A 25391-nucleotide genomic window follows, 5' to 3' on the forward strand; every position below is an offset into this window, starting at 1 on the left:
CAATTGAGAGCACTTTCTGTTTGTCCACTTAGAGAGGAAGGTAGATTTCTGAGGGCTGGGGGCGGGCACTGAGTGATATATATGTATTTTTATTATTATTATTATATTATTATTATTATTATTGTTACTTTGGAAAAGCAGGCAGTGAGCCGATTAAGTCTGGGAACCTGTGGGCTAGAGGCTGGCACAGTGAGGAAGGTGTGGGGGCTTGGAGAGACCCTGCTGAGCAGGAAAGCTGCAGCTCCCTGGCTGCTGGCAGAACGCCGTGATCCTGTGGGCCCGGCCTGTCAGTGTGGGTCTGGGTTGGTAGCTCTGCCACTAAAATTCCTTCACCACCAACGGCCTGGGACACTTCTTTACAGCTGGTTGTCAACCCCTTCCGACCGCCTTCTGGTTTGGCCTAATGCAGAACAAATGCCCTGTGGCTTCCTCAAGCGGCAGCACCGTGGGAAGAGCTGTGGGCAGGGGGCCGGGAGGCCTGGATCCCAGCCCTCGGCTGCTCCCACCAGCCATGCTGGAAACAAGCGCCCCCCCCCCCCCGACCTTCACACTCCTTGTCCTTCACGGCATGCTCTGCAGCTGTGGCCAGAGAGGCGTGTTTCCTTGGATCCCACGGGTCCTCCCGCCAGCCCAGCTGCAGAGCAGGCTTGTGGGCACAGGAGAGAGACAGGCGCTGGGAACTTGGCTGAGCTGCTTCAGACTCACTGGGTCATGGCATCCCAGAAACCCCAAGTCGTTGGAGACAAGGCAGACAAAGCACCTGGTGGGAGCCTTCTGGGGGTGGGGAGGCTCAGCAGGGATGCTAGAGAGGCAGAGGGGTCCGAGGAGGAGATTGTTCCACAGGTCTGACTCGGCAGCAAGCACATCTGACATAGAGGCGGTTGGATCCTCTCCCTGTGACCCTGCACGTTGCCGATCGCCCGTGGGCAAGACGCTTGACCGCTCTGAGTCGTTTCCCTCAACAATGAGATGAGGGTTGGACCTGACTTCAGTTCATTTGTTTAGTCCCTCTTTCCTGTAGCTAGAGATGTAGGAGGATAAGACCCCCAGAGTCCTGATTGCTGGGCGGTGAGGACCCCTCCTGCCCCGTGCCCAGGTGGGGGCGGGAATGAAGCGGCTGGACTCACTGTATTCAATGTCCAGGTGCTGAAGGGGAAGCCCCCGGCACTGGGAGGTCTACTGTTGGCCTGGAAGAAAGTTGGCCATCAGTCAGGAGGGCTGGGGGCTTCCCAGTACTGTGTGAGCAGTCCCCTGACCTGCCCCGAGCCAGTCCACACGAAGCATCTGGGCACAGCAGGGTCCCAGCCCTCAGGGAGCCCATGGGGACGGTCCCTGGGATGGTGATGATGCTGTGTAAAAGTGAGGATGCTGGCAAGGTGGACAGAGGCTAAGTGGATGCTCTAAAGGGGCTGGGGGCCACAGAGGCACAGCCTGCCAAGGCTTCCCAACAGTGAACAGAATTGCAGCAGGGCCCAGTGCCCATGATGAGGCCTGGTATGGGGACTCAGCAGTCACGAGTGACTCACACATGCTAGAGCGAGGTGTGGGGGTGCCTGCCTGCCCTCAGCTCAGCCAAGAGACGCTGGGTCAGAGAGCCCAGGCCTCCTGCAGACGGTCTGAGTCAGAGGTTCTGGGTTTTTAACCGCAAAGGAACAAAAAAGCACATGGAGATGCTGGTTGGTGCCCACCTACCAACACTTTCTTTCATTTTGACTGACATTTATATTTTATTATAAAAACTTTTATTCTATTTTATATTTTGCTTTTTGCATCACACCCAGCGATGCTCAGGGGTTACTCCTGGCTCTTCTGCACTCAGGAATTACTCCTGGCGGTACTGGGGGACCACATGGGATGCTGGGAATTGAACCTGGGTCAGCCGCGTGCAAGGCAAACGCCCTATCCGCTTTGCTACCGCTCCAGCCCCTATTATAAAAACTTTTAAATGTGCTGTAGAGATGCAAGAGTTAGGGAGTGAGTGACAGCATGGAAGCCCATTACCCCGCACTCCCCTAGACCCCTAGCATTCCATTGTCTTTGCTCTGTCCTACGCAGCCTCCATCCAGCCTTTCACTTGTGAATCAATCCATCTCAGTATTTTGGTGTGTTTAAATATATTTATTTTGGACCTGGGGACCACACCTAGTAGGACTCAAGGGACAACTCCTGGAGTAGATCTGGGGGACCCATGCAGTTCTAAGGACGGACCCCAGACTTCTGGCATGCGCCCCAGCTCTTTGAGCTATCACTGGGGCCCCAGGACTTTGGTGGATTTTATTTATTTATTTTGGCTTTGGGGCCACATCAGCTGATGCTCAGGGGCTACTCCTGGTTCTGGGCTCAGGAATTACTTCCTGAGGTGCTCTGGGGGCCCTATGGGATACTGGAGATCGGACCCAGGTTGGCCACATGCAAGGCAAGTGCCCTTCCTGCTGTACCATTGCTCTGGCCCTTTTGGTGGATTTTAAAAGGAAGCCGTAGACCTCAGTATTCTTTACCCTCAATACTGCAGCATCACATGCATATCGCTGACTAGAGTTCAGATGTGTCAAAGATTTCGGAGGATGAGGGGAGAGGCATGTAAATGTAGCGTGTCTTTGCTCCACCATTCCCTTCCCTTTGTCATTGCTGATGTTGTTGCTGCAATGACTGAAACTGGTTGTGGTGCTTCCCAAGGGTTGCCTTTCTTTATTTATGTGTAAGATATCATTTTTGTCTTTTGTTCATGCCTGGGGGTGATCAGGGGTCATCCTGGCAGTGCCCAGGGCAACATGTGGTGCCAGGAGTTGAGCCTGACACATGCAAAGCATGTACCTGGTCCCCCGCCTGGCATGCTTTAACTGCGGGGCTTGCAGATGAGCTGGTGGGCTCACTCAAAGGCGGCAGAACTCTCCAGAGGCGGCTGGAGGCTCACACAAGTGCCAGGCGGGAGCTGCACTTTCTGGCTCTGGAGTCTGTTGTCGTTTTTGTGGCGCTCACCCAGGCCCATGCCCCTTTGTGGCAGTGCTCACAGCTAACCCTGGTGTGGTCGAAAATCACAGGTGGCTCCAGGGAACAAAGATAGCACCTGTGCAAGGCTCAAACAGCAGAGAAGCCAGGGTTGTACTTTAGGGAGTAGGAGTGAACTCAAGACAGGCACTTTCGAGTCGAAGCCATCAAGCACAGCTCTGGGTCCCTAACGTGGACAGAGTTTAAAGGTGCCTTTAAAAAGCATCATGTTCACCTAAGACAGTAGAGACAGGGCCTGGATTGTTGCTCCACAGTTGGAAGCCTGCCTCATGAGCTGGGGGAGAAGGCAGCTGGAATAGAGAAGGGATCACTAAGTCAACTATGGTTGGAGGGATCGTTCGGGATGGGAGATGTGTGCTAAGAGTAGATAAAGGACCAATCGTGATAGGCTCTCAGTATCTTGTTATTGTAAGCCATAATGCCCAAAAGTAGAGAGAGAGAGTTTGGGGGAAATTGCCTGCCATGGAGGCAGAGGGAAGGGTGGGACTTGGAGAGTGGATACTGAGGACATTGGTGGTGGAAAATGTGCGTTGGTGGAGGGATATCCGGATGTTCGATCACTGCATGACTGAAAATCAAGCCTGAAAGCTTTGTAACTGTATCTCATGGTGATTTAAAAAAAATAGATAAATAAAAAGCGTCATGTTGACTAGGATATATTACCAGAATGGAAGAGTTGGTTTTCCCCTGTCGAAATGAACAATAACTACTGTGTGTGCATGACTCACATCCAGGAGTGATCTTATTCTTGATGATCAATACATCATTTGTGATTCCCACTTGGAAGAGAAAAGGCATCATTTGAAAACACAGCTCTGTTCATGGCAGCACTCAGTACAATAGCTGGGATGTGGAAATGACCCAAATGTCCAGCAAACATCATGGTTTCCAAGACAAGCTGTGTGTATCTGTCCTTGCAGACCAGAAGACAAAAAGACAAAAACAAACAAACAAGTGCCAGCAAAAAACTCAATGGGCAGGCTCTGCATGAGGGAGCCTGGCTTCCACCCTGGCAATACATGGTCCCCGGACACTGAGACAGAAGGAGCCCCCAGCCACCATCAGGTATAACCCCCAAGCCAAACCAGAGCCCGAACAAACAAAACAGGGAAGAGCGTACCGAAGACATGAATCAGCCTAGCCTGGTTTGGAAAAATGGATCCTGCCACCATCCCTCCTAAGTGGGGCCCACCCCTGGCTCTGTGTTCAGGGGTCACTGCTGGCAGGGCTTTGGGGACCTTTCTATGGTGCTGGGGAATGAACCAGGGTCAGTTGCATGCAAGGCAAACCTCCATACTATCTCTCTGGGCCTCGTGAAGGAGAGATGGAGAGCACAAGGCACAAGACGCCTGTTCATGGGGTATAAGTGTGCGGCAGAAATCAAAGGAAAGTTAAGGGCCAGAGAGAGGGTGGAGGGATGTGTCAGCCATGTCTGCTGGGGGAGGAAATGCAGGGCTCAAGGCAGAGGTGCTTCCTGTGCAAAGGGCCTGAGGCAGGACGCCTGGATGTGCCAGTGGTGAGGAAGGAGGGCAGCATGGCTAAGCACAGTGAAAAGAAACAATGAGATGGGGAAGGGGTGAAGCTAGACATTAGAAGCTGAGACTGTAAGTCAGAGTACGCTGATGCTTGTCTGCCTATGGGCAGTGAGTTGGGGATGACACCAGCCACAATCCTCAGAGGACAAGAGGGAGCCGGCTCCAAGACCTTCACCACGCAGAGGAGTTGTCAGCACAGGAAGAAAAAAAAATCAGCAAGTGCAGACTCAATATGTCAATTCTGATGTCTCTCAGAGGTCTCAGAGGTGGCAAACCCCACCAGGTAACTTAGAATTCATCATCGTAGCGCTGTGCTGTATTTCTGCAAGTCCTCGGCGGGAGGAAGTGACGCCTGAGTGAGCAGCTTTCATTCCTCAAATGACTATCCCGGGGCCTGGGGTTAGAGGGGCAGGGAAACTTGATGCAGTTTGTCCCTGGGACCCCCACGCTTGGACTAGGGACCGTGTCGGGGCTTGTGAAGAAAAGAAGGTGAGGTCAGGGTTTGAGTCCAGGATTGCTCCCTGGGTCATGCGAGCCTGTGGAGAGGAAGGATGATGGGGAGCTGGCGGCACACCCCACAGCCTGGAAACAGGGGCTGGAGCCACCGGGGGCTTGCCTTGCACGTGGCTGATGCAGGTTCAATCCCCGGCATCCCATATGGTCCCCAAGCCAGGAGTGATTCCTAAGTGCAGAGACAGGAGTAACCCCTGAGCGCTGCTGGGTGTGGGCCCCACCAAAAAAAAAAAAAAAAAAAAAAGAAAGAAAAAAGAAAAAAGAAAAAGAAAAAACCCAACCCCCCCTGGAAGTGATAGAGAGGCAGCCTGGGAATCCTGGGGGCTCCTACAGCACTGCCGGGTGGGCGGGCAGAGAGCTGGGGGTCCCCCTGCTTTGGAATCACCCCAGTTCCTCTTGTTCTTTTCCTCCCTCCTACTCCAGGGATTCACGGACTGCTTTGAGTGGGATGCGTGAACCGGAAGCCCCTTGGTTTCCATGGCTGTGTGGCACAGAGCCCAGATGCTGCTTCATGCCCAGCACTGAGGCTGTGGATTGCAGCAGTGTTTACTCTCTGAGCCTCAGTTTCTTTATTATTATTATTGCCTTGTGGGTCACACCCGGCGATGCACAGTGGTCACTCCTGGATCATGCACTCAGGAATTACTCCTGGCAGTGCTCAGGGGACCATATGGGATGCTGGAAATTGAACCTGGGTCAGCTGTGTGCAAGGCAAATGCCCTATCCACTATACTATCTCTTCAGATCCAAGACTCAGTTTCTTATTTTGCCAAATGGAGACCAAGAGCAGCTCCTCTCTCATGGATCTTTGGAGGGGCAGGGAGACCACACCCATTGGTGCTCAGGGACATCTCCCAGCTCCATCCTCGGGGACCACTACTGGCCATGCACGAAGGACCACGTCGTGCCAGGGATGGGACCTGGGTTTCCACCATGCAAAGCCTGAGCTCCGGCCCACTGCGCCATCTCTCTGGCCCTTTTCTCACTGATTTAAATCAGAGAGCGTGAGCCAGAAAGATGACTCAAGGCAGGAGGCCAGAGTTTAGGTCCATCTACGGCACCATGTGGTCCTCTGAGCATGAGCAAAGCCAGGAGGAGTGATGTCCGAGGATAGCCAGGAGCAGCTCCCAAGAATAGCCCGGTGTGGCCAAAACAAATAACCAAAAACAATTAATAAGTAAATCAGAGAACATAAACTGCAATAGGCTATAGGTTCAACTGTCCCAGTGTCACTCTGTGGTAGCTATGGGCCAACCCTACGGAGGTCAAGCACCCCCGGGTATACAGAAAGGGCTGAAAAAACAACTGCTCTGGTGCAACTGGACCACGGGGATAGAGATAGCTGCTCTGGCATGCAGTTGGCAAAGTGGGCTGAGGGCAACTGGTTTTCACAAGCCAGGAGCAGTCCAAGCCTGACACATTTCTCCTGAACTTGGGTGACTGAGGCTGGACCTGCCTCTCCTTCCTTTTCCAAAGAGGCCTCAGCAGCTGGCTTTGCTTCTCCTGCTGGCTGCACTGACCTGGGCATCTGACTGCTGCCAAGGGGGATTGCTGGTGGGGGCATCGCCCTAAGGGCTTCAGCCTCAGCCTCTGAACCTAAATGGGGGGAAGGTTACAGAGGGGGAGGGAGGTTTCTCCCAGGCCTTAACAACGCAGGCTCTACAGGGAAGATAAAGAGCCCCTGATTCTGGGGGTCCCATTTCCCCACTATCACTAGCGATGGGCCATGGGCAAGGTATTCAGCCTCCAGGAGCCAGTGGGCCAGTGTTCACAGTACACAAGAGAAGCAGGCAGCACGCCGGGCGTCTTGGCTCTCTTACTGCATAACATTAAGACCAGCAAGGCAGTCCAGCAGTTGATCAAAATGGTAAAAGATAAAAAAGAAAACGGAATTACCATAAGATCCATAATTCTATTTCTGGTGATCGACCCCAAAGAACCGAAAGCAGAGTTTCCAGTAGATATCTGTCTACCCCAGGCATATAGCTGCATTATTCACAATGGTGGAAAGTTGGAAGTGAGGCCAGGGGAATAACAAAGGGGCTTAGAGTCGTTGCCTTGCCCATGTACGGTTACGGGTTCAAGTCCTGTGTCCCCCCTGCGCTAAACGGGATCCCAGCAGCTCTGCTGCGTGAGCCTTGGGTACTCCCTGGCCACAGTGTGAGCAATTTCCATCCATACAGTGGCCAGGTGCATGTGAGCACCGCCAAAAGGAGTCTGGCTCCTGTGAGCACTGAAGTGAAAAGAAGTGTGAGCTCCGGCACACATGCAGGTGTGAGCACCACAACCACCCCTGTGTGTCGGCTAGGAGTGCAGCCCCCGATGAGCACATGCACAAACACCTCAATGAAAGGAGCACTGGCCTCGGGGAGCACCTCGCCTGAGTGTGTGAGCACCATAGCTGAAAACTGTGGGAGCACCACAACCAGGCAGGTGCATAGTCCCCATCACTAAAAACAACAACAACAAAAGGCGGGTGTGTGTGTGTGTGTGTGTGTGTGTGTGTGTGTGTGTGTGTGTGTAAGGAAAACAAAACAAAGCTAGAAGCAATCCAGAAATGTTCACCCAGGAATGAAGAGGAAGCAAAGTATGGTGGAGGCTAAAGCTTTAATGAAGATGGAAATCCTGAATGACTCCCTCCTGCCTTGCAGACTCGTGAGCCGTGAGCCTGGCTAAGTGAAATATGCCAGCCATTGACAGCTAAATCCTAGGGTCCAGGAGATAACCCAGCAGTCCTGGGCACACGCTTTAAAGGCAGCAGCACCCAAGTTGGCACCCTGGCACCGTTTGATACCCCCACCCCGACCTAGCCTGCTGGGTGTGGCCCTGGTAGATCCTGGAGCTACAAAGCCCGAGCTTTGAACTGCCCGTTCATTTGGCACAGCATCACCAGGAGGGGCCCCGGGCCCCCGGAGTATCGGTTAGGAGATGGACTCTCCTCCCAAGCAAGAGAAAAACTAGAGATTCCCTCTACAGGAGCTGCCTGGAACAGGCAAATGCACAGAAGCCAAGAGAAGAACAGCAGCTACCCAGGGTCAGGAAGGAGGGACTGGGAGACGAGCAACCTGGGCACACTGGCTCTTTCCTTTCTTTAAAAGTCTGGATTTGGAGCCAGAGCAATAGTACAGAGGATAGGGCGTTTGCCTTGCATGTGGCCAACCCAGGTTCAACCCCCGGCATCCCATACAGTCCCCCAAGCACTGCCAGGAGTAATTCCTAAGACTACAGTCAGGAGTAACCCCTGTGCATCACTGGGTATGACCCAAAAAGAAAATAAAAAGTCTGGATTTGAGAGATTTTTTTAAAAAAAATTTTTTTTGGACCATTTCTGGTGATGTTCAGGGTTACTCATAGCTCTGAGGTCCATAATTACTCCTGGTCCAACTCAGGGGGCACAGAGGATGCCAGGGATAGAACCTGGTGAGCAACATGCAAGGTAAGCACCCTACGCACTATTCTCTCTCTCTAGCTCCTGAGATGTGGTTTTAATTTTTAAAAGTACAAGTGCAAAGATCATCCGCCCTGCCAAGAATTAATATTTTATTATACTGGCTTCACATCTTTTCCTAAAAAAAAAAAAAGACGATGAATAAGAGAAGAAAGAGGCTGGAGAGAGAGAGTACAGGGGGCTAGGGGGCAGGCTACCCGCCTTGAGCCCACCAGGAGGAGTGAGTATCTCTGAGCACAGAGCCAGTATTAAGCCCTGCATACAGCTGCTATAACCTAAAAACAAACCCCAACCCCAAAAAAGCAGCAACATTCCAGAATCAAACTCCCTTCGGGCCCTCCCCAGCTCTCTCAGGAGCACTCAGGATCTGGAGCGGGGAGCCAAGCCATGTGGTCCAGTTTTGTCTGTGAGAGAGGCGTGCACACAGACACACATGGGAACAAGGGGAGTGACTGGCTGGGATCCCAGGGGGTGCAGGGCCCAGGCACATTGCACAGCACTGTTGAGCTGTCAGCCAGAATCCTGGTGTGTGATGCAGGGAGCTCCAGGCCTTTTGAGCACCATCGGGGAGCACATTCCCCTTCCCCTGAAAAAAACAACTGGCTGGTATCATGTAACCTGCACAAATTTATCATATATGGCATCACGTGCTATTGTGGGGTTCGATACCACACAGTTATGTTTCATTTCTGCTGGTTACGTGGATCTAGTGCATGGTCCACATCAGCGTTCTTCAATCTCTCTCTCTCTCTCTCTCTCTCTGCAGGGAGGCACACCTAGCTGTGCTCAGAGCTGACTCCTGGCTCTGTACTCAGGGATCACTCCAACAGTGTTTGGGGGACTATGTCTGACAGTGCCAGGGATCAAACCTGGGTTGGCCTTGTGCAAGGCAAGGGCCTTCCCCAGTGTACTATCGCTTTGGTCCCTCTTTAACCTTTTTACACCTGTGGGTGGGCACTTGGCTTCATACTACTCCAGAACCAGCCATTATAACCAAGATAGTAGCCCAGTCATTTTCAACCTTTTTCAACCTGTGACCTGCACTCCTTTGTGGACCGGGAGTTGAAAAACGCTGGTCTACATCCCAGTCATTAAAGCATATTCACCTGTAGTTTATACTGCAGTCCATCCCAGCCCTGGGGGCATTTGCAGGGACCTGTCTAGGGCACAGGTAACACTGTGGTGCCGCTGACCTCCAAGCTACTGCTAATTTAAAGAGCTTCCCCAACAGTGAGCCTCTCGAGCCTGCATCCTTTCGGTCTTTACAACCTTCCACAGCTTACACATAGCCATGGATCCTCCCACAGCTCCAGCATCTATTCAGATCATCCTCCAGTGTCTGGTTTCCCCTTGGAGCTGAGCATCCAGAGAAGCTGATGTTACTGCAGATGTTGGAGCCAGCAGTCCCAGTGCTACCCTGGTCTTGTTGGCAGATAACCTGCCTTCTCTGAGTCAGGGCCCTTACCTGCAAAGCGACTCACAGGTTGACCCCCAAGAGGAAATGCATGTGAAGCAGAGTGGGTGGGCAGGTTCCTGGCACAAAATAGGCAGCCCAAAAGGTTTCTGTTCCATGTCCTTCTTTGCTTTCTTCCCAAACTAGCACTACAGCCATGTCTCAAAAAAAATGGACATCAGGCTGTGTCTTTCCTCTCGCTGTGACTTCCCAAGCCACCAGGTGGAGAAGTCTTTGTAGTGATACCTGCACTGGTCCCCTATGGTCTCTCTCTCTCTCTTGCACTGGTCCCCTATGGTTTCTCTCTCTCTCTCTCTTTCTCTCTCTCTCTCCCCCTCTCCCTCTCTCCCTCTCTCCTCTGTCTCTGTCTCTCTCCATCCAGCACACTATGAAGACATTCAAGCAGACCACAAAGTTGCACACATGGGAAAGATCTGAGACCTCCTGCAACTGGCAGTATCAACAGCTAGCATATCTCATCAGTCGAGAGAGCCACTCATGACGACATCCCTCAGAGAAATCCTGAGCAAAAATGATCTGCTAAGACCCCTCCACAGACCCCGGCTCACACAAACAATGAGAAAGAGTAAGTAACTGTTGTTTTATGTCATTAAGCTTGGAGGTAACTTATTGGGTAAGTAATAAACAAGGTAACACATCATAGCCGTTGATGGGATCACATGGTGCCGGAGGCAGTTTGTGGGTGTGACTGCCAAACTACTGGAAAATGGGGGATTTGGGTGAAGGAGGGTTGGAGGATGGGTGTAATCCCATCAATGGCAAAAATCCAGAGACTATAAAACAAAGCTCCCAGGCTGCATAACCTTTTAGTCTAGCCCACTGTCGTACCTGTTTTTTTTTTTGGTCACACCCAGCGATGCTCAGAAGTTACTCCTGGCTTTGCACCCAGGAATCACTCCTGGCAGTACTTGGGGAACCATATGGGGTGCCGGGGATTGAACCCGGGTCAGTAATGTGCAAGGCAAACGCCCTACCTCCTGTGCTATCCCTCCGGCCCTGTACCTGTTTGGTTTTAACATACTTGCTTGTATTCTCTTATATACATTCTCCATCCCTCTCGAAGAGCCTGGCAAGCTACCGAGAGTACCCCGCCCACACGGCAGAGCCTGGCAAGCTCCCCATGGCGTATTTGATTTGCCAAAAACAGTAACAATAATGGGTCTCATTCCCCTGACCCTGAAAGAGCCTCCAATGTGGCACCATTGGGAAGGATGAATAAGGAGAGGCTGCTAAAATCTCAGGACTGGGATGAATGGAGATGTTACTGGCACCCACTTGAGCAAATCAACGAACAATGGGATGATACTGATACAGTGATACAATGATATAGTGATACAGTGAACACATCATAGCAACTTGTACAGTGATTACAACTTGGAGACTGCAGTGCTCACCATGTGCTAGGCACAATCATAAGCACTTTATGTGAATTCATTCAATCTTCAGGACCATTTAAGTTGGGAATTACCAGTTACAGACAAGTTGCATTACAGACCAGTAAACTGAGGCCCAGAAGTACTTTCATAACTGACAAGTCAGTGACAGAATTGGAATGTGAAGGCTGGCTCACATGACTGTGCCCCTAACCACTATCTCTAGCCATATCCTGAACAAAGTTGTTTGCAAAACTGTGATACCAGGAAGCAGGAAATACCCTCTAATTCACAATTGTAGCATCTCTGATGTTCAGCTCTAGACTAGGACAGTGAAGTGGGTACTTCGCTTTTCCTAATCACAGGGCCAGGGAGATAGTACAGCGGGGAGAATGCTTGCCTTATGTGCGGAGAGCCAGGAATCAGCCCTCTGCACTTCCTGCTATGGTCCCAAAAGTCCCATATACAAGAACTGCAAACGTATTTTCCTGATTAAGGTAAAGGTAAAGTAAAGGCCCTCCCGTTGATCGTCGATTTGCTCAAGCGGGCCCAGTAACGTTTCCATTGGAGACTTTGTTGTTACTGTGTCTGGCATATCGAATACTCTCGGTAGCTTGCCGGGATCTCCGAGAGGGGTGGAGGAATCGAACTCGGGTCGGCCATGTTGGCCGCGTGTAAGGCGAACGCCCTACCCGCTGTGCTATCACTCCAGCCCATTTTTTTAATTTTCCTGATTAAGTACTGAAATTTTACCCCAAACTCTTGTCAAATGTCCTTAGGTGGGGTTGTGGCCCATGGAGATGGCATATGTCCTGACTACACCTCTTTTCACTGATGGCAAGCCTCACCCCTGCTTCTTCAAAACGGCCAGCATCTTCAAGCCCCCCCATCCCCCACCCCGCCTCCTGCACTGCTGCTCTCCATCCCACCTGATTCCCAACCCCAGTCAAGACCCCACTTTTGTTTTTTTGCTTTTTGGGTCACACCCGGCGATGCACAAGGGTTACTCCTGGATCTGCACTCAGGAATTACTCCTGGTGGTGCTCGGGGGACCATATGGATGCTGAAAATTGAACCTGGGTCGGCCATGTACACGGCAAATGTCCTACCCGCTCCTAATTTCAGTCTCCAAAGGAATGAAAAATATTGCTCAACAAAGACACTTCTTCCGTGCAGACCCAGCATAGCTGAGTTCTAGGGTTTCTTCCCTGGCCCTGGCAGGCATGGCTAATGGATCGCCTCTCCCCCCACATCCTCAGAACTCTAACGGCAGTGCTCCTGGCTGCACCCCCCACAGGTTCTGAGCTGACAGTACAGCAGAGACCGATTTGTCATTCTGGCTCTAACAGGACAAAGACGGAACACCGAAAGCAACAGACTGGAACTAATCCCTTTCCTCTCCTGGGGAGTAGGAGGCTCCCCATGGCCATCGCTCCCACCCCCTCAGCCAAAACTCATTTCCATCATGGTGAGACCTGCTGCAAAGGGATTTTTTTTCAGGAGAGAAGACTCTGCAAGAAAACATTGACCTTGGTTTTAATGATGGCACGAAGAGTAGGACCCACGCTGGGAGGCGTCCCATGCCCGTAAGTGATGGCGAATTAGGAACCAAGGATTCAGCAACAATTGGACTGGAAAGAACTCCTCTGAAGTCAAGGTAAAGCAGCAATATAGTCATATTCTTTATAGATGATACCGCCTCCTGGTATGTTAGAGAAGGGTCACAAACACGTGACGGCTATATAAGCCACAGCCACCTACAGAATGAAGACGTGCCTAGGAACCTCATAAAAAAGTAAAAGCACCAAGCAGGCACTGAGCCCAAACATATCAAAAACATCATTTTAACACATAATGCAAGCAAAAAAATATTAGTGAGATTTTAACGTTTCTGTGAAATTCCATGTGTATTTTGATACAGAGGGCACATTTCAATCTATTTTATCTATGTGTTTGTTTTTGGTTTGGGGGCCACACCTGGCAGTGCTCAGAGGTTATTCCTGGTTTGGCACTTTGGGGTCACTTTTGGCCATGGTCAAGGGACCAGGTGGTGGGAAGGATCAAACCCAGGCCTCCTGCATGCAAAGCAGCCTATGGACCTAGCTCTCCAGGCCTACTGGCTTCCAGTGTAGACACTAAATGTTCGCCAGACACACTTGAGCTGTATTGAGAGTTCACGAAATTTAAGTCAAAAATACAAGATTCCACATATTGAAGCTCTTCAAACCAATGTTCCCCCAAATGGGTGATACTGCTCCCCATAGGGGGATGGCAATAGAAGGATCCAGAGGAACAATAGGCGCCTCAGGTGCAATTGGGGGCATTTCCTTTTTATTGTTAAAGAAAGTAGATTTGGTGAGGCACCTAGTGAATTTTTTTTTCTGAAAAAGGGGCAGTAAGCCAGTTAAGTTTGGTAATGTCTATTAAACACTCCTAAAAATTTCCCAATAAATGAAACGAGGGGCTATTTTTACATTTATATTAATTCAATATTCTTTTTTCTTTTTTGGGTCACACCCAGTGATGCTCAGGGTTTACTTCTGGTTTTGCACTCAGGGATTATTCCTGACAGTGCTTGGGGGACCATATGGGAGGCTGGGGATCGAACCCGGGTTGGCTGTGTGCAAGGCAAATGCCCTATTGGCTGTATTCTCTCTCTGGCCCCTAATTCAATCAATTTTTTTTGGCTTTTTGGGTCACACCTGGCGATACACAGGAGTTACTCCTGGCTCTGCACTCAGGAACTACCCCTGGCAGTGCTCAGGGGACCATATGGGATGCTGGGAATCGAACCGGGGTCGGCTGCATGCAAGGCAAACGCTCTACCCGGTGTGCTATTGCTCCAGCCCCCAATCAATTTTTTTTAAATGTCACTCCATTGCACTGGCCACATGTCAGGGGCTCACCAGGCACATGTTGCTGGTAGTTACTACATTGGTCCCTACAGATCTGGACCATGCCTGGGTCTGCCTGGGGCTCCCTAGACCAGGGCAGCTGTGGCTTCCCCTCAGAGACCTATGGCTATGCTCCCGGGTTCCAAAAACTTCAGACCTGGCTCCTCCCAACACTCTTGCACAGCCCAGTTGGCACTCACCTGGTTTCCCTCTCCATGTGACTGCTGTGTCCCCTCCCCCACCTCTCACCCCACCTCCTGTGCTGCTGCTCTCTGAGCAGCCCACCCCACCTGACTCCCAACCCCAGTTAAGACCCCCACTTTTGTTTTGTTTTGTTTTTTGCTTTTTGGGTCACACCCAGCGAGGCACAGGGGTTATTCCTGGCTCTGCACTCAGAAATTACTCTTGGCGGTGCTCAGGGAACCATATGGGATGCTGGGAATTGAACCCGGGTCGGCTGTGTACAAGGCAAACGTCTTACCCACTCCCACTTTGATGGGAAGGGCTCTAGACTAGGTGACTAGGTGAACTGCCAAGTCCACTGCTCTGCAAAAAGGTCCCAGCAGGGAGCAATCCTGGGGCACTTCCTGGAGTCAGTCATTTCCCGTGGGGGATTTTGTGAGAAGATCCTGACCAGATTCATGGCACCACAAAGTGACAACAAGTCTGTGCTAAGACATGGTTGCAGGCAGCCTCTGCTGTCTTCTTGGATGATCCCTTCTGGCTTTGTGGCTGCAAAAGGCCCTCCGTTACCTTCTAGGGCTCCTGGCCCCCTGGCCCCGTGGGTGGGTGAGCTGTTTGGGAGCTGGGTCTCAGACTTAGCTCCTCATTCTTTCACACCAGCAGCCTCATAGAAGACATCACTTGAGTGATCACAGTTCCCCCTGAGCCTCAGGCAGTATGGTACCCCCAAACCCTGGCAGAATGACTCTAGCTTCCCACCCTCCCCCAACCCTACCCGATCCCCAGAGAGAAATTCAATGGGAGGCAGAAGTGGTTTCAAAGCAGAGTCCCAGACAGAATCAAGAGGTGCCAGAAACTCACCACTAGCCCCGCCCTCACGGCACTCCCAGAACTGACCACAGATTCGACAGCTTTGGGGGACAGCATGGCTGAGGCCCCCTAAGGCCAGACCCATTTGAAATGAAAGACCTGGAACTGTCCGCAGCCCTCCCCAACTGTTTGTTTTAAGAAGCTGGAAGCCAGCACTGCTGTGAGAGAGAGAGGGATAACACTGGAATTCTGGAAAAAAGCCTCTAAAAGGGCATGACTGACTGGATTCTGGAACCGAGTCTGGGTGACCTCACCCTTAAGGATGGCGCCCTGGCAGCCCACCAGCCCTGCGGGAAGCTTTATCACACCAGTCACCTGGGCACCAGGGATGCCACCCACCTGCCTTCCTCCCGCCTCCCCGCCCCCCAGGGTCTTGGATCTGCCAGGCTGCCCAGGTGCCCCGGGCCGTGTTCAGGGAAGCCTTTTTGCAGCTCTGCTGCACAGAAAAGGGCAAGAATTCCAAGTTCCTGCCTCATGCAAAACATCCTTTCCAGAGTCCCAAATGCATCTGAAGAGAACCTGATGAGCCAGATGTGGAAGCCAAGGTGGTGGTGGTGAGGAGGGCGGGGGTGGGGGGGGGGGATGTTGGCTTGATCAGGAATTTCCCTTCCCACACAACAACTTCCCGCCCCCATCCTGCCCGGCTTCACAAGTTCAACAAGAGCTTTCGTCTGCGGGCTTCTGCATCTCTTCAGGCACAATCCTCACCCCAGCCTCACCCCCCCCCCCACACACACACACATACCACATGCACACCTGCAAACACATGCTCACGCGTGATCGCACTCGTCTCACATTTTAAGGAAATGAAGGACTTCAGGCAACAGATCGCTTTTCAAATAACTTTTTCTTTTCTTTTCTTTTTCTTTTTGGTTTGTTTGTTTTTGGGTCACACCTGGCGATGCTCAAGGGCTCACTCCTGACTCTGCACTCAGGAATGACTCCCAGAGGTGCTCAGGGGAACCATATGGGATGCCAGGGATTGAACCCAGGACTTGTTGAGTGCAAGGCAATTGCCTGACCCACTGTATTATGGCCCCAGCCCCTCGGGGTTGCCTCTTCCAGAGCCAAGTCCTTACTAATCTATTTGACAACTTGGCTGCAGAGTCTTCTGTAAAGAATGACATAATCCCCCAACTAACCCAGCCTGGACACTCAGTGGAATGGTTCTGTGACGTGTTCCTCAGTCTGTTTTCAGCCCAGCTTCTGAGGCCGAATGTCCCCAACTTCCATTCCAGGGACTGCCCCAGTCAGCTGCAGGAGGCACATGGCCTCCTCCCTCCACACAGGGCTCCTGTATACAGGGAAATGGATGCGGGAATAGGGGCCTGCGAAACAGAACCAGCACCTGCAAACTCTCCCCAAACTGGACCAAGGAAGTGCAAATGGAATGTGGGATGGTCACACTCCAGGGGCTAGGCAGTTAGGCAAGCCTTTGTGGGGGTAAGTTTCGGGGGAGAGGGGAATCTAAAGACTCACACTTCCTACTGTGCTGCAGCTCCAAAGGAAGGAGGAGGGGCAGGATAGCAACAGGACAGTGATGGGTTTCTCAAGTCACCTGCTCCCTGGCCTCAGGCTGCCCTCCCCGCAGTGCTTTCTGGGGCACTGGGTCTCTTGGGGTGCAATAATTAGACCCTCTTGTCAACTCTGGTGCAGAGGCCTTGAAAGTTGGGGGAAAGGACCGTATGCCTCTGTATTCCCCCCACCTTGGACACAGGGAATGGGAAGAGGAAGCCAGGTTGGCCGCTGGACCATCCCAAAGATGCTCAGTTCAGGAAGCATTATTTTCCTTCTGGGGAAAATCAATCTCTCTTCTGCTGACTCCTGCTTCTGGTCTGTGAAACCCTACAGAATTGTTCAAGTCGGTCTCCCCCTCTCTTTTGGCTCCATGGTCAGCACTGATGGGATATTCAGAAGCGGGAGACGTGGTTAAGAAATCTACACTTTTGTTTTGTTTGGGGGCCACATCTGGCGGTGCTCTGGGGTTATTCCTGGCTTTGCACTCAGCAATTGCTCCTGGCAGGGCTTGGGGGACCATCTTTGGTGCCAGGAATCAAACCTGGGTCAACCACATGCAAGACAAGCACCCTGACCACTGTACTATTGCTCCAGCTCCAAGAAATTTATACTATAAAAATTTCATGGGACTGGCGTGATAGCACAGTGGGTAGGGCGTTTGCACGTGGCCGACCCGGGTTCTATTCCCAGCATCCCATATGGTCCCCTGAGCACCGTCAGGGGTAATTCCTGAGTGCAGAGCCAGGAGTAACCCCTGTGTATCACCGGGTATGACCCAAAAAGCCAAAAAAAAAAAAAAAGATTCAAAGGTCAGGCTGGAGGGAGAGCACTGTGGGTAGGGCGTTTGCCTTGCATGCAGCCAACACGGGTTTGATTTCCAGGATCCCATATGGTCCCCTGAGCACTGCCAGGAGTAATTCCTGAGTGCAGAGCCAGGAGTAACCTCTGAGCTCGTGGGTGTGGCCCACCCCCCAAAAAAATTCAAAGGTAACTTGAGCCCATCACTGACTCTTTTTAAAACTTGTAACCACACCCAGTGGTGCTCAGGGGGCCATGTACCAGAGACCAAAATTGGAGTTCCTACATGCAAATCATGCACTTTAGCCTTTGAGCTAAGACCCTGCCCTATTCGTAAAACCTAAGAATTGGTATATCATACTGTACCATAATTTGGGCTGGAGTGATAGCACAGTGGGTAGGGCATTTGCCATGCACGCGGCCCATCCAGCCGACCCACGTTCGATTCCTCCACCCCTCTCAGAGAGCCCAGCAAGCTCCCCGTGACATATTTGATATGCCAAACACAGTAACAAGTGTCACAATGGAGACGTTACTGGGCCCGCTTAAGCAAATTGATGAACAATGGGAGGACAGTGACAGTAACAGTGACAGTGTAATTACACTGTAATTACATAATTTAGTAAGGGTGGAGTTTTGTTTTTTTTAAAGGCAAGAGTCCAGGGCTGGAGAGAGAGCCCAACACACTGAGTGCAGCTTTGCATGCAGGAGCCTCAGGTTTGGTCCCTGGTACTGAAAGTTTCTCTGAGCATCACCGGGAACAAACCCCAAACAGAGCCAGGAGTAGTAGCCTGAGCATCACTGGGCCCCTAAACCACAAAATTTTAAATTAAATATATAATGCAAAAATATATATATATAATGGAAAAAATTAAAATAACAACAACAAAAAAATTATCCTGGGGTTTAGGAGTTGGCACAAAGCCCTGGGGCACAGGCTTTGCATGTAGAGATCCACAGTTAGATTCCTGCTACCACATGGCACCCCCACATGGCAGAATGTTCGTTTCCACCCCCCCATAAAAATTTAACAATAAAACGATTATCCTGATTTTCTATATCATTATCATTCTATCAGTTGCTTATTATAGGAAATGTTGGAAAAAGCTAACAGACAGGGCAGAATTACCCCTAATCCTGCTCTCTTACAGCTAACATTTTGTTCTGTGTGATGTTTGCATATTTCCCCGAGTCGAAAAAGAAAAATGTTCTTGGACTGACCATAGAGCAAGGTACCTAGTTGTTAGCTTGTGATTTTGGAACTGACTCTCAAGCTCAGTGCCCCAGGAAGGGGCAGGTGGGGATCAGGTGACCTTATCTGCCCAGCCTCTATGCTGTTCCCATGTGCTCCAGGTGGGTCTCAATATGACCCAGTGGGGACTCCACCTCCCTACCCCATGATCGGAAATCAGGCCCTCTGGTCTGGGTGCTTTGGGAAAGACAGGTGCAGCTGTGGACTGGATCTTGCCCTGAAGAAGCTTCCGGGGAAAGCACACGTGAGCATAAGCTACAGAGGCAGAAACCCTTGTTTCATAGGCCCTGCCCAGTCCAGGAGTATACCATGGAAGTTCTCTGAGCACCTGTTTACACACCTGATAACTGGACCTTATAAGGCACCTACCTACCTCGGGGGACTCAAAGCATTTAAAGCCCGTGAAACCAAGACAACATCGATGCATCCAATGAATCCAATTAGCAAAACTACCAAACCACAGGGCCAGGTGTCAGATGCTGGGGTGCAGGCTGGGGAGTCAGCACCAAAACCACAAAGCAGTAAGTAAAGGAGAGAGACATTCAAACCCTGGAAGCCGTTTCCAGAGCCGATGTAGACGGCAGCGACTGTTCCAGGCCTGTGTGATGGAATGAGCGGTTTGCCACCTCCGAGCCCCTAGCTAGGCTCTCCTGCTCCTCTGTGGAAGTGGGGGGTCTCCAACCTGCTTACCCCCCTGCCTTTGCCCCGTTGTTGGTGCATAAGGTGTTTCAAGGAACAGACAAAGGATAAATTTTCAATCTTCTAACTTAATAGACTGCTTGGTTGCAGGCTCGCCTCTGACCCCAAGGTCTGCCTCGGCCCCTTCTGCACCGAGGGCCTCTGAGCAAGCCCCTGGCCCCGTCACATCTACTTACATAGCGGCTCCAGACTCCAGGGCTTCCTGTGCTCACAGAGCCCAGAAGAAAGTGGGGGAAGGGGGTGCTGTTATTAAGGCACAGAAAGAAAGGGACCCAGAAGAGAGGGAAGCCTAAGTAACACTGTGCCTTGGGGCTCAGTGCCCCAGAAGCGGGCAGTTGGGGACCAGGTGCCTTTTCCCATGTGCTCCAGGCGGGTCTCAATATGACCCGTGGGGACTCCATCTCTCCACCCCATGATGGGAAATCAGGCCCTTTCAACTGAACATTTTGGCAAAGGCAACTATGGTTAAGTTTGTACCTTTCCATCTCCATCCTCTTTCTGTCATTCTTTTTTGGTGCTCAGGGGACTCTGCAGTTTGGGGAATCAAAAGGGGACCTGCTTCATGCAAAGCGTGTGCTCCAGCCAACTGAGCTAGCTCTCTGGCCTCTGTTTTTGCATGTGGCACCTGAACAAATAACACATGATATTTTCTGCTATTTAGGTGAGTCATGTTCCCAGTTCCAAAATGCACACATTAGTAATAAAACAGAAACCCATCCAGATCTGACGGAAATGTCCTCTCTCAGAGGCCACTTCTGGAAATGTCATCATTTCTGTTCCTTTCTGCAGAGAAGTGGGGACCCCATTTGAGAGATACAGCAGGACCTTCTCCTGACAGAGGGGTGTCCCTCCACAAGCAATACACTTCACAACACCTGCCCAAGGAACTCCCTTCATGCCACAGACTCACTTCGAGAAGGGCAGCTATCACCTGCTGGCCAAGAAGCTATGGTCTGCTAAAAAAAAAAAAAAAAAAAAAAAAGCTTGGAAATCAGGGCCAGAGAGCTAGTACAGCAGGTAGGGTGTTTCCTTTGCATGTGGGTGATCTGAGTTCGATCTCTGGTGTCCCATATGGTCCTCTGAGCACTGTCAGGATGTAATTCCTGAGTGTAGAGCCAGGAGTAACCCCTGAGCATTGCCAGGTGTGGTTCCCATCAAAAAATTAAAAAACAACAAAACCAACCAAACAAACAAGAGCTTAGAAATATTTGACCCACACTTAACTAACCAAGGTGCAGAGGTTTCAAGTCCTTTATCCATCATCACTCAATAGTATCCCAAACACACATAAGAAACCCCAAATTAGGGAGAGTTTTGATTGAGACCTTCAGGATTCCAAAAAAGAGACTTGTGACAGAGGAGTGTGCTGAGCCTGAAATACCCAAATGGATCTTGCTTTAAAAACAATTTCTGGGGGGATGAGATTGCTTAGGGGGCTGGAGCATGTACTTAACATATACAAGTTCTAGGGGAGCACCATCGAGTGAAACCCTAAAACTGAAAAAAAAACCAAAAACCAAAAAACTCTGGACTGTGAAATTCTGTCTAACACCTTAGCATCACACCAGAACCCATTAAAGAGTTAGCAGATGGAAAACCAGGGTACCAAACTCATGGACGCTCTTCTCCAGACTGAACGCCCCTTCTTTCCCCGCCACAGCGGAGGCCCCCATGTCTGCTCCGCCTCCTGCCTGAGCTGCTGCCCGGTGCCTGCAGGCATCTGTGCAGACTTAAGTCCATGTCCCCAAATCCACTGCCTTGCCCGCAAAGTACAGCATAGAGAATCCACCAACTGCCGCAGCACCACAGCCGGCGAGGGAAGGAGTCAGAGACTCCGTTTTAGTTTTACGGATTCCATAATCGAATTTTTTTTTTCACCTAGAAAATCCGTGACACATGGGCAGACAGCAGGACAGAATATTAAAAATCAGGACCTCTCTGAGAAATCCGGGCCAGACGGTTGCCATGCCAACACCCCACCATGCCAAACAAGCATCTCCAAGATCCAGAAGCAACTTGGCTGGCTTCAGAGGGGCCAGACACTGTTGGAGGCACAGAGTGCCGTCCTGCTGGCCCAGACCCTCCCTCTCCCCTCCACTCAGATTCCCCAGGGGCTGGTGTGGGTGACGCCTGTCTGAAATTTTCTCAGCCTCTGTCAGCAGGCCTGACCACATCATTTCCTAAGAATCTGAAAATCCACAGGCAGTGAGAAAGAGGCATGCAACGACCAGAAGACCAGGGAGGATTAAGAACATCTGAAGGGGAAAACAAGTGTCAGGGGTACCTGCACCTGGACTTGGGGCAAAGTGTTCATTTCCAGGAGAACTGAAGCATGCTCCTTTCTAGCTCCTTATTGACACTCCGGTTGGGGCTTGGAATAAAAGCTTCGGGAGCTGTAGGATGCTTGGACCCCTGATTACCCCCAGAGATGGGAAACAATCTTACTTCACTCATCTCCCAAAGAATTTATTAAGTCATGCTGCGTGCACAACTCTGGCAACGGAAGCAGCTTCAATCATGCTGCCCGAAGGTAGCAGAGGAGACAGGGCAGAAGACTGAGACCCCACCCCCCACCCCCCCACCATCACCACATACACTCCGAAGTGGAACCTGGCTGGGTCAGGACTGCAAGACCAGGCCAGGCAGCGTCCAGGGCACCACGTGGCTGGAGACCAGAGCTAAACCACAGAGCCCAGAGGGCTGCTCTCACTTCCTGGACTTCCACTCCCACCCTACCCCTGTCCTCACCCTCTCCCTGCACCTCCATCCCAGGCTCTCAGGGACCTCCCAGGCTGGCCACCGTCACACTCCACGCTGAGCAGTCAATCTACAGCCCCTTTCTCGCCCACAACGCCATCGGAACCAAAAGAGCGAACGAGGCTGCTCTCAGGAGGGAAAAGGGGACCAGCCCTCTCATTCCCACCCTTTCAAGTGCGTGTCCCCCCATTAATACTGCGAGGGAGGGCTCCTTCTGCTAGAGAAGCAGGTCCCGCTCTGCAGCAAGGCCGGCGGGAGGCCCCTCCCCTGGCCCTCGCTCCTCCTCCAGCTCCGACCCTCCTCCCACCTGGTCGCCCACGGAGCGGCTGGGAACAGCTGCGCAGCCTGACCCAGGCCCGCCCTGGACTGGGGGTGGGGATGGGAGGGGGTGTCTCGGAGCTCCAGCGCGGCGGAAGCTCCCCGGGGGCCACCCCAAGACCCCAACACTTGCTGGCTCTTCCCACATGTTGGCGCTTTTCTCCCTCTCCCACTTTGTGCTTGGGAAAACCGTGCACGGGAGCTCTCGCCTACCGCGGCTCGCCGCCGGAGTTGGAGCAGGCTGCGAGCTGGGGTGAACGGAGCGGCGGGCTAACGGTCCCCAAGGTCCGTTCCCGCGGAGCTGGGAACTCGGGCTGGGGCGGGGGCTCGCGGGGCGGGCGAGGCGGGGTGGGGGGTTCTCTTTCTTGCCTGGGTGGGAACAAGACCTGGAGCCTGGGGCAGGACGGGACTAGGAAATCACTTCCATCCAGACGCCCCCCCGCCCCGCCACGTCCCGAGGGCTCCGCTGCAATGCTCGCTCGCAGCTAGCAGGGATTCTAGCCAGTCGTTGCTCTCCCGATCCCGCATCTCCCCCCACGTCCCGCAGCAGCTCTTCCCGCTCCGCTCCCCAGGCCCGGGCACCGACACGCTCCCGGGGTTCCAGCCCCGTACTCGCCCCTGGACCCCGCGCCGCGGCTGGTCCCCGGGTGGTCGCTCGCCTGCGGCGTCCCGGGCTCTCGCCCACCACCTGCGCCCGGCCCGTGAGTCTCGCGGCGCGGGTCCCCGAGCCTCCCGCCTCAACAGGTGCCACCGCTACACCGAGCTGTCACCGGGGCGGGGGCGGCGACAGGAACGCCCCCTGCAGGGCGGCGGGGGCCCCCACATGCCCCAACCCGGGTCCCCGGAAGGCCGAGGGGCTCCCTGCAGCTCTGCGGAGGCCCTGGCGGCGCCCCGCCGCCTTTGTTTGGCCCCTGCTTTGAACCGGGAGAGGGGAGCCCCGAGTCCGGGCGCACACCCTGTCCCGCTCACCCCTTTTCTGGGATTGGGGCGAGGAGGTGCGTCCAGGACGACTCCCTTTCCTGGCCAAAGAAGGCAAGGGGGGTGTTCGTGGGGGGAGAGTTCTCCCGTGTCAAAAAGGGCAGCTTCAAGCATTTATGCTCCCAGTGCTTGGAACTGGGGGTGGGGAACCCAGAACGGACACGGTCCCTAGAGACGCGGCTTTATTCAGTTACACACCCCCGCCTCCACCTTCCACGTCCTGTGGTCCCAGCAGGCTGGACGTGGGGGCCAGTGGGGAGGGGGGCGCACTGCCACCTACGCGCGCAGCAGTGCGCGGTTCTGGGGTGCCGGCGCAAGGTCCAGCGGGCCGGTCCGCGACCCCCGGCCCGGCGGCGCGGTGCCGAGAGAGCCGCCACGTTCCCAGTCCGCGCGCGCACGCCGGGCCCACCAAACTTGCAGCACTTTCTCCCAGCCCCCACTGGCTGTCACCCCCCGCCCCACCCCCATCCGTGCGCCCCGGCCCCGCCAGCCCGACAAGGGTTACCATAACAACGAGCAGGAATGCTCCAACAGCTACAAAGCCGGCGCGGCGCGGCGCGGCGCGGCGGCCACGCAGCTCCCCCACCCCCCCGCCCCGGCCAGGCCCCCCGCGCCCTCCCGCAGCCGCACGGGGCTGGGACGCGCGCCGCGGCTCTCCCCGCGGCTCACCGGCCCGGACTCACAATGAGCGGGATGGTGCGGTCCTCGCGGAGCGGCTCCGGCCTCCCGCCGGCCCTCGGCGCGCCCCGGCTGCCCGAGGATGCTGCGTGGGCTCGGTTGTCCTGCCATAAGTAGTAGAAAGTGCCCAGGATCCAGGCTACGGTCAGGATGGCGATGGCATTGGCGCGGATCTTCCTCATGGTGGGCGGCCGGGCGCCCGGGTAGGGGGGGCCCGGGCCGGAGTGTGCGCTCGGGGCCGGGGCGGGGGCGCTCGCAGCCCCAGCTGTTTGTTTTCGCTCGCGCCCGGCTGCTCAGTCCTGCAGAGCAGAAAAAGGAGAGAGGTGGGGGGCAGGGGGGGTGGTGATGGGGAGAGACAGGCGCACGAGCGATCCTCACGGTCCTAATGCCCTTCAGCCCCGAGCGCGCGCGTCCCCCGGGCGCCCATTCATTCGCGCGCACAGCCCGCCCCGCGCTCCAGCCTCCGCGGGCCGCCCGGGCAGCTGCGCACGGCGAGTGCGGCGCGGCGGGTGCGAAGTGACGCCACGCGGGGGGGTGGGGGGGAAGAGGGGGGGGGCGCCCGGCGAGGCAGACGCCCGCGGCGGAATGGCCACGGGCCAACGGCGGCCTCCGCTCCCGGCCGCTGCCCCCGCGCGGCCCCGGCCGGTCCCGCCTACCTCCATCCACCGCCGAGCGGCCCTGAGTCACCACCGGCTGGAGATGCGCGACCCCGGCCCCGGGCCCGCGCCGCCGCGGAGCTGCGGCTCCGGGCTGCGCTCAGAACCGCGCTCGGGCGCGAGCTAGAAGAAGGTTGCGTGTGGCCGAGTCCTCGGGAAGAGGCAGCTGGGCGAGCCCGCGTGGAGTTTGCTGGAATCCTCCGCTGCTGCCCGAGGGCCCGCCCCGAAGAGGGATTGGAAGCTGGTGCACTTGACATTGGGAGTGAGCCAAAGGGAGCAGTGCTGTTTCACAGCCCCGTGAAAGGATGTCTTTTTTTGGGGGGAGGGCGGGGGGTCCCACAGCGCCACGTCCTTCATGGACCTGATCTCCTGCCGCTCCCCTCCAGCCTGCCTCACTGTCCCTCGGACAACTCAGAGGTCGAGAGAAGGCAGGAAGGC

At 53.7% G+C, this 25391-nt stretch overlaps 1 protein-coding gene across 2 annotated transcripts in view; it reads right to left on the minus strand.

Annotated features, from left to right (window-relative positions):
• The window catches only part of GALNT16 (polypeptide N-acetylgalactosaminyltransferase 16), an 87801-nt gene extending 62833 nt beyond the window's left edge, over positions 1 to 24968 (minus strand). Inside the window, exons 1-2 of one of the 2 annotated variants that reach the window (XM_056133434.1) lie at positions 24954 to 24968; positions 24303 to 24596 (exon numbers count right to left, since the gene is read on the minus strand). In XM_056133434.1, the coding sequence (XP_055989409.1) occupies positions 24303 to 24479 (177 nt within the window). In that variant the 5' untranslated portion in view covers positions 24480 to 24596; positions 24954 to 24968. Of the gene's footprint in view, positions 1 to 24302; positions 24759 to 24953 lie in introns of those variants that run through there. The other variant, XM_056133433.1, reaches the window with a different exon arrangement.
• Positions 24969 to 25391: the final 423 nt, after the last annotated feature.

Source organism: Sorex fumeus, unplaced genomic scaffold (assembly GCF_029834395.1).
Source record: "Sorex fumeus unplaced genomic scaffold, SorFum_2.1 ptg000098l, whole genome shotgun sequence".
Lineage (NCBI taxonomy): Eukaryota > Metazoa > Chordata > Mammalia > Eulipotyphla > Soricidae > Sorex > Sorex fumeus.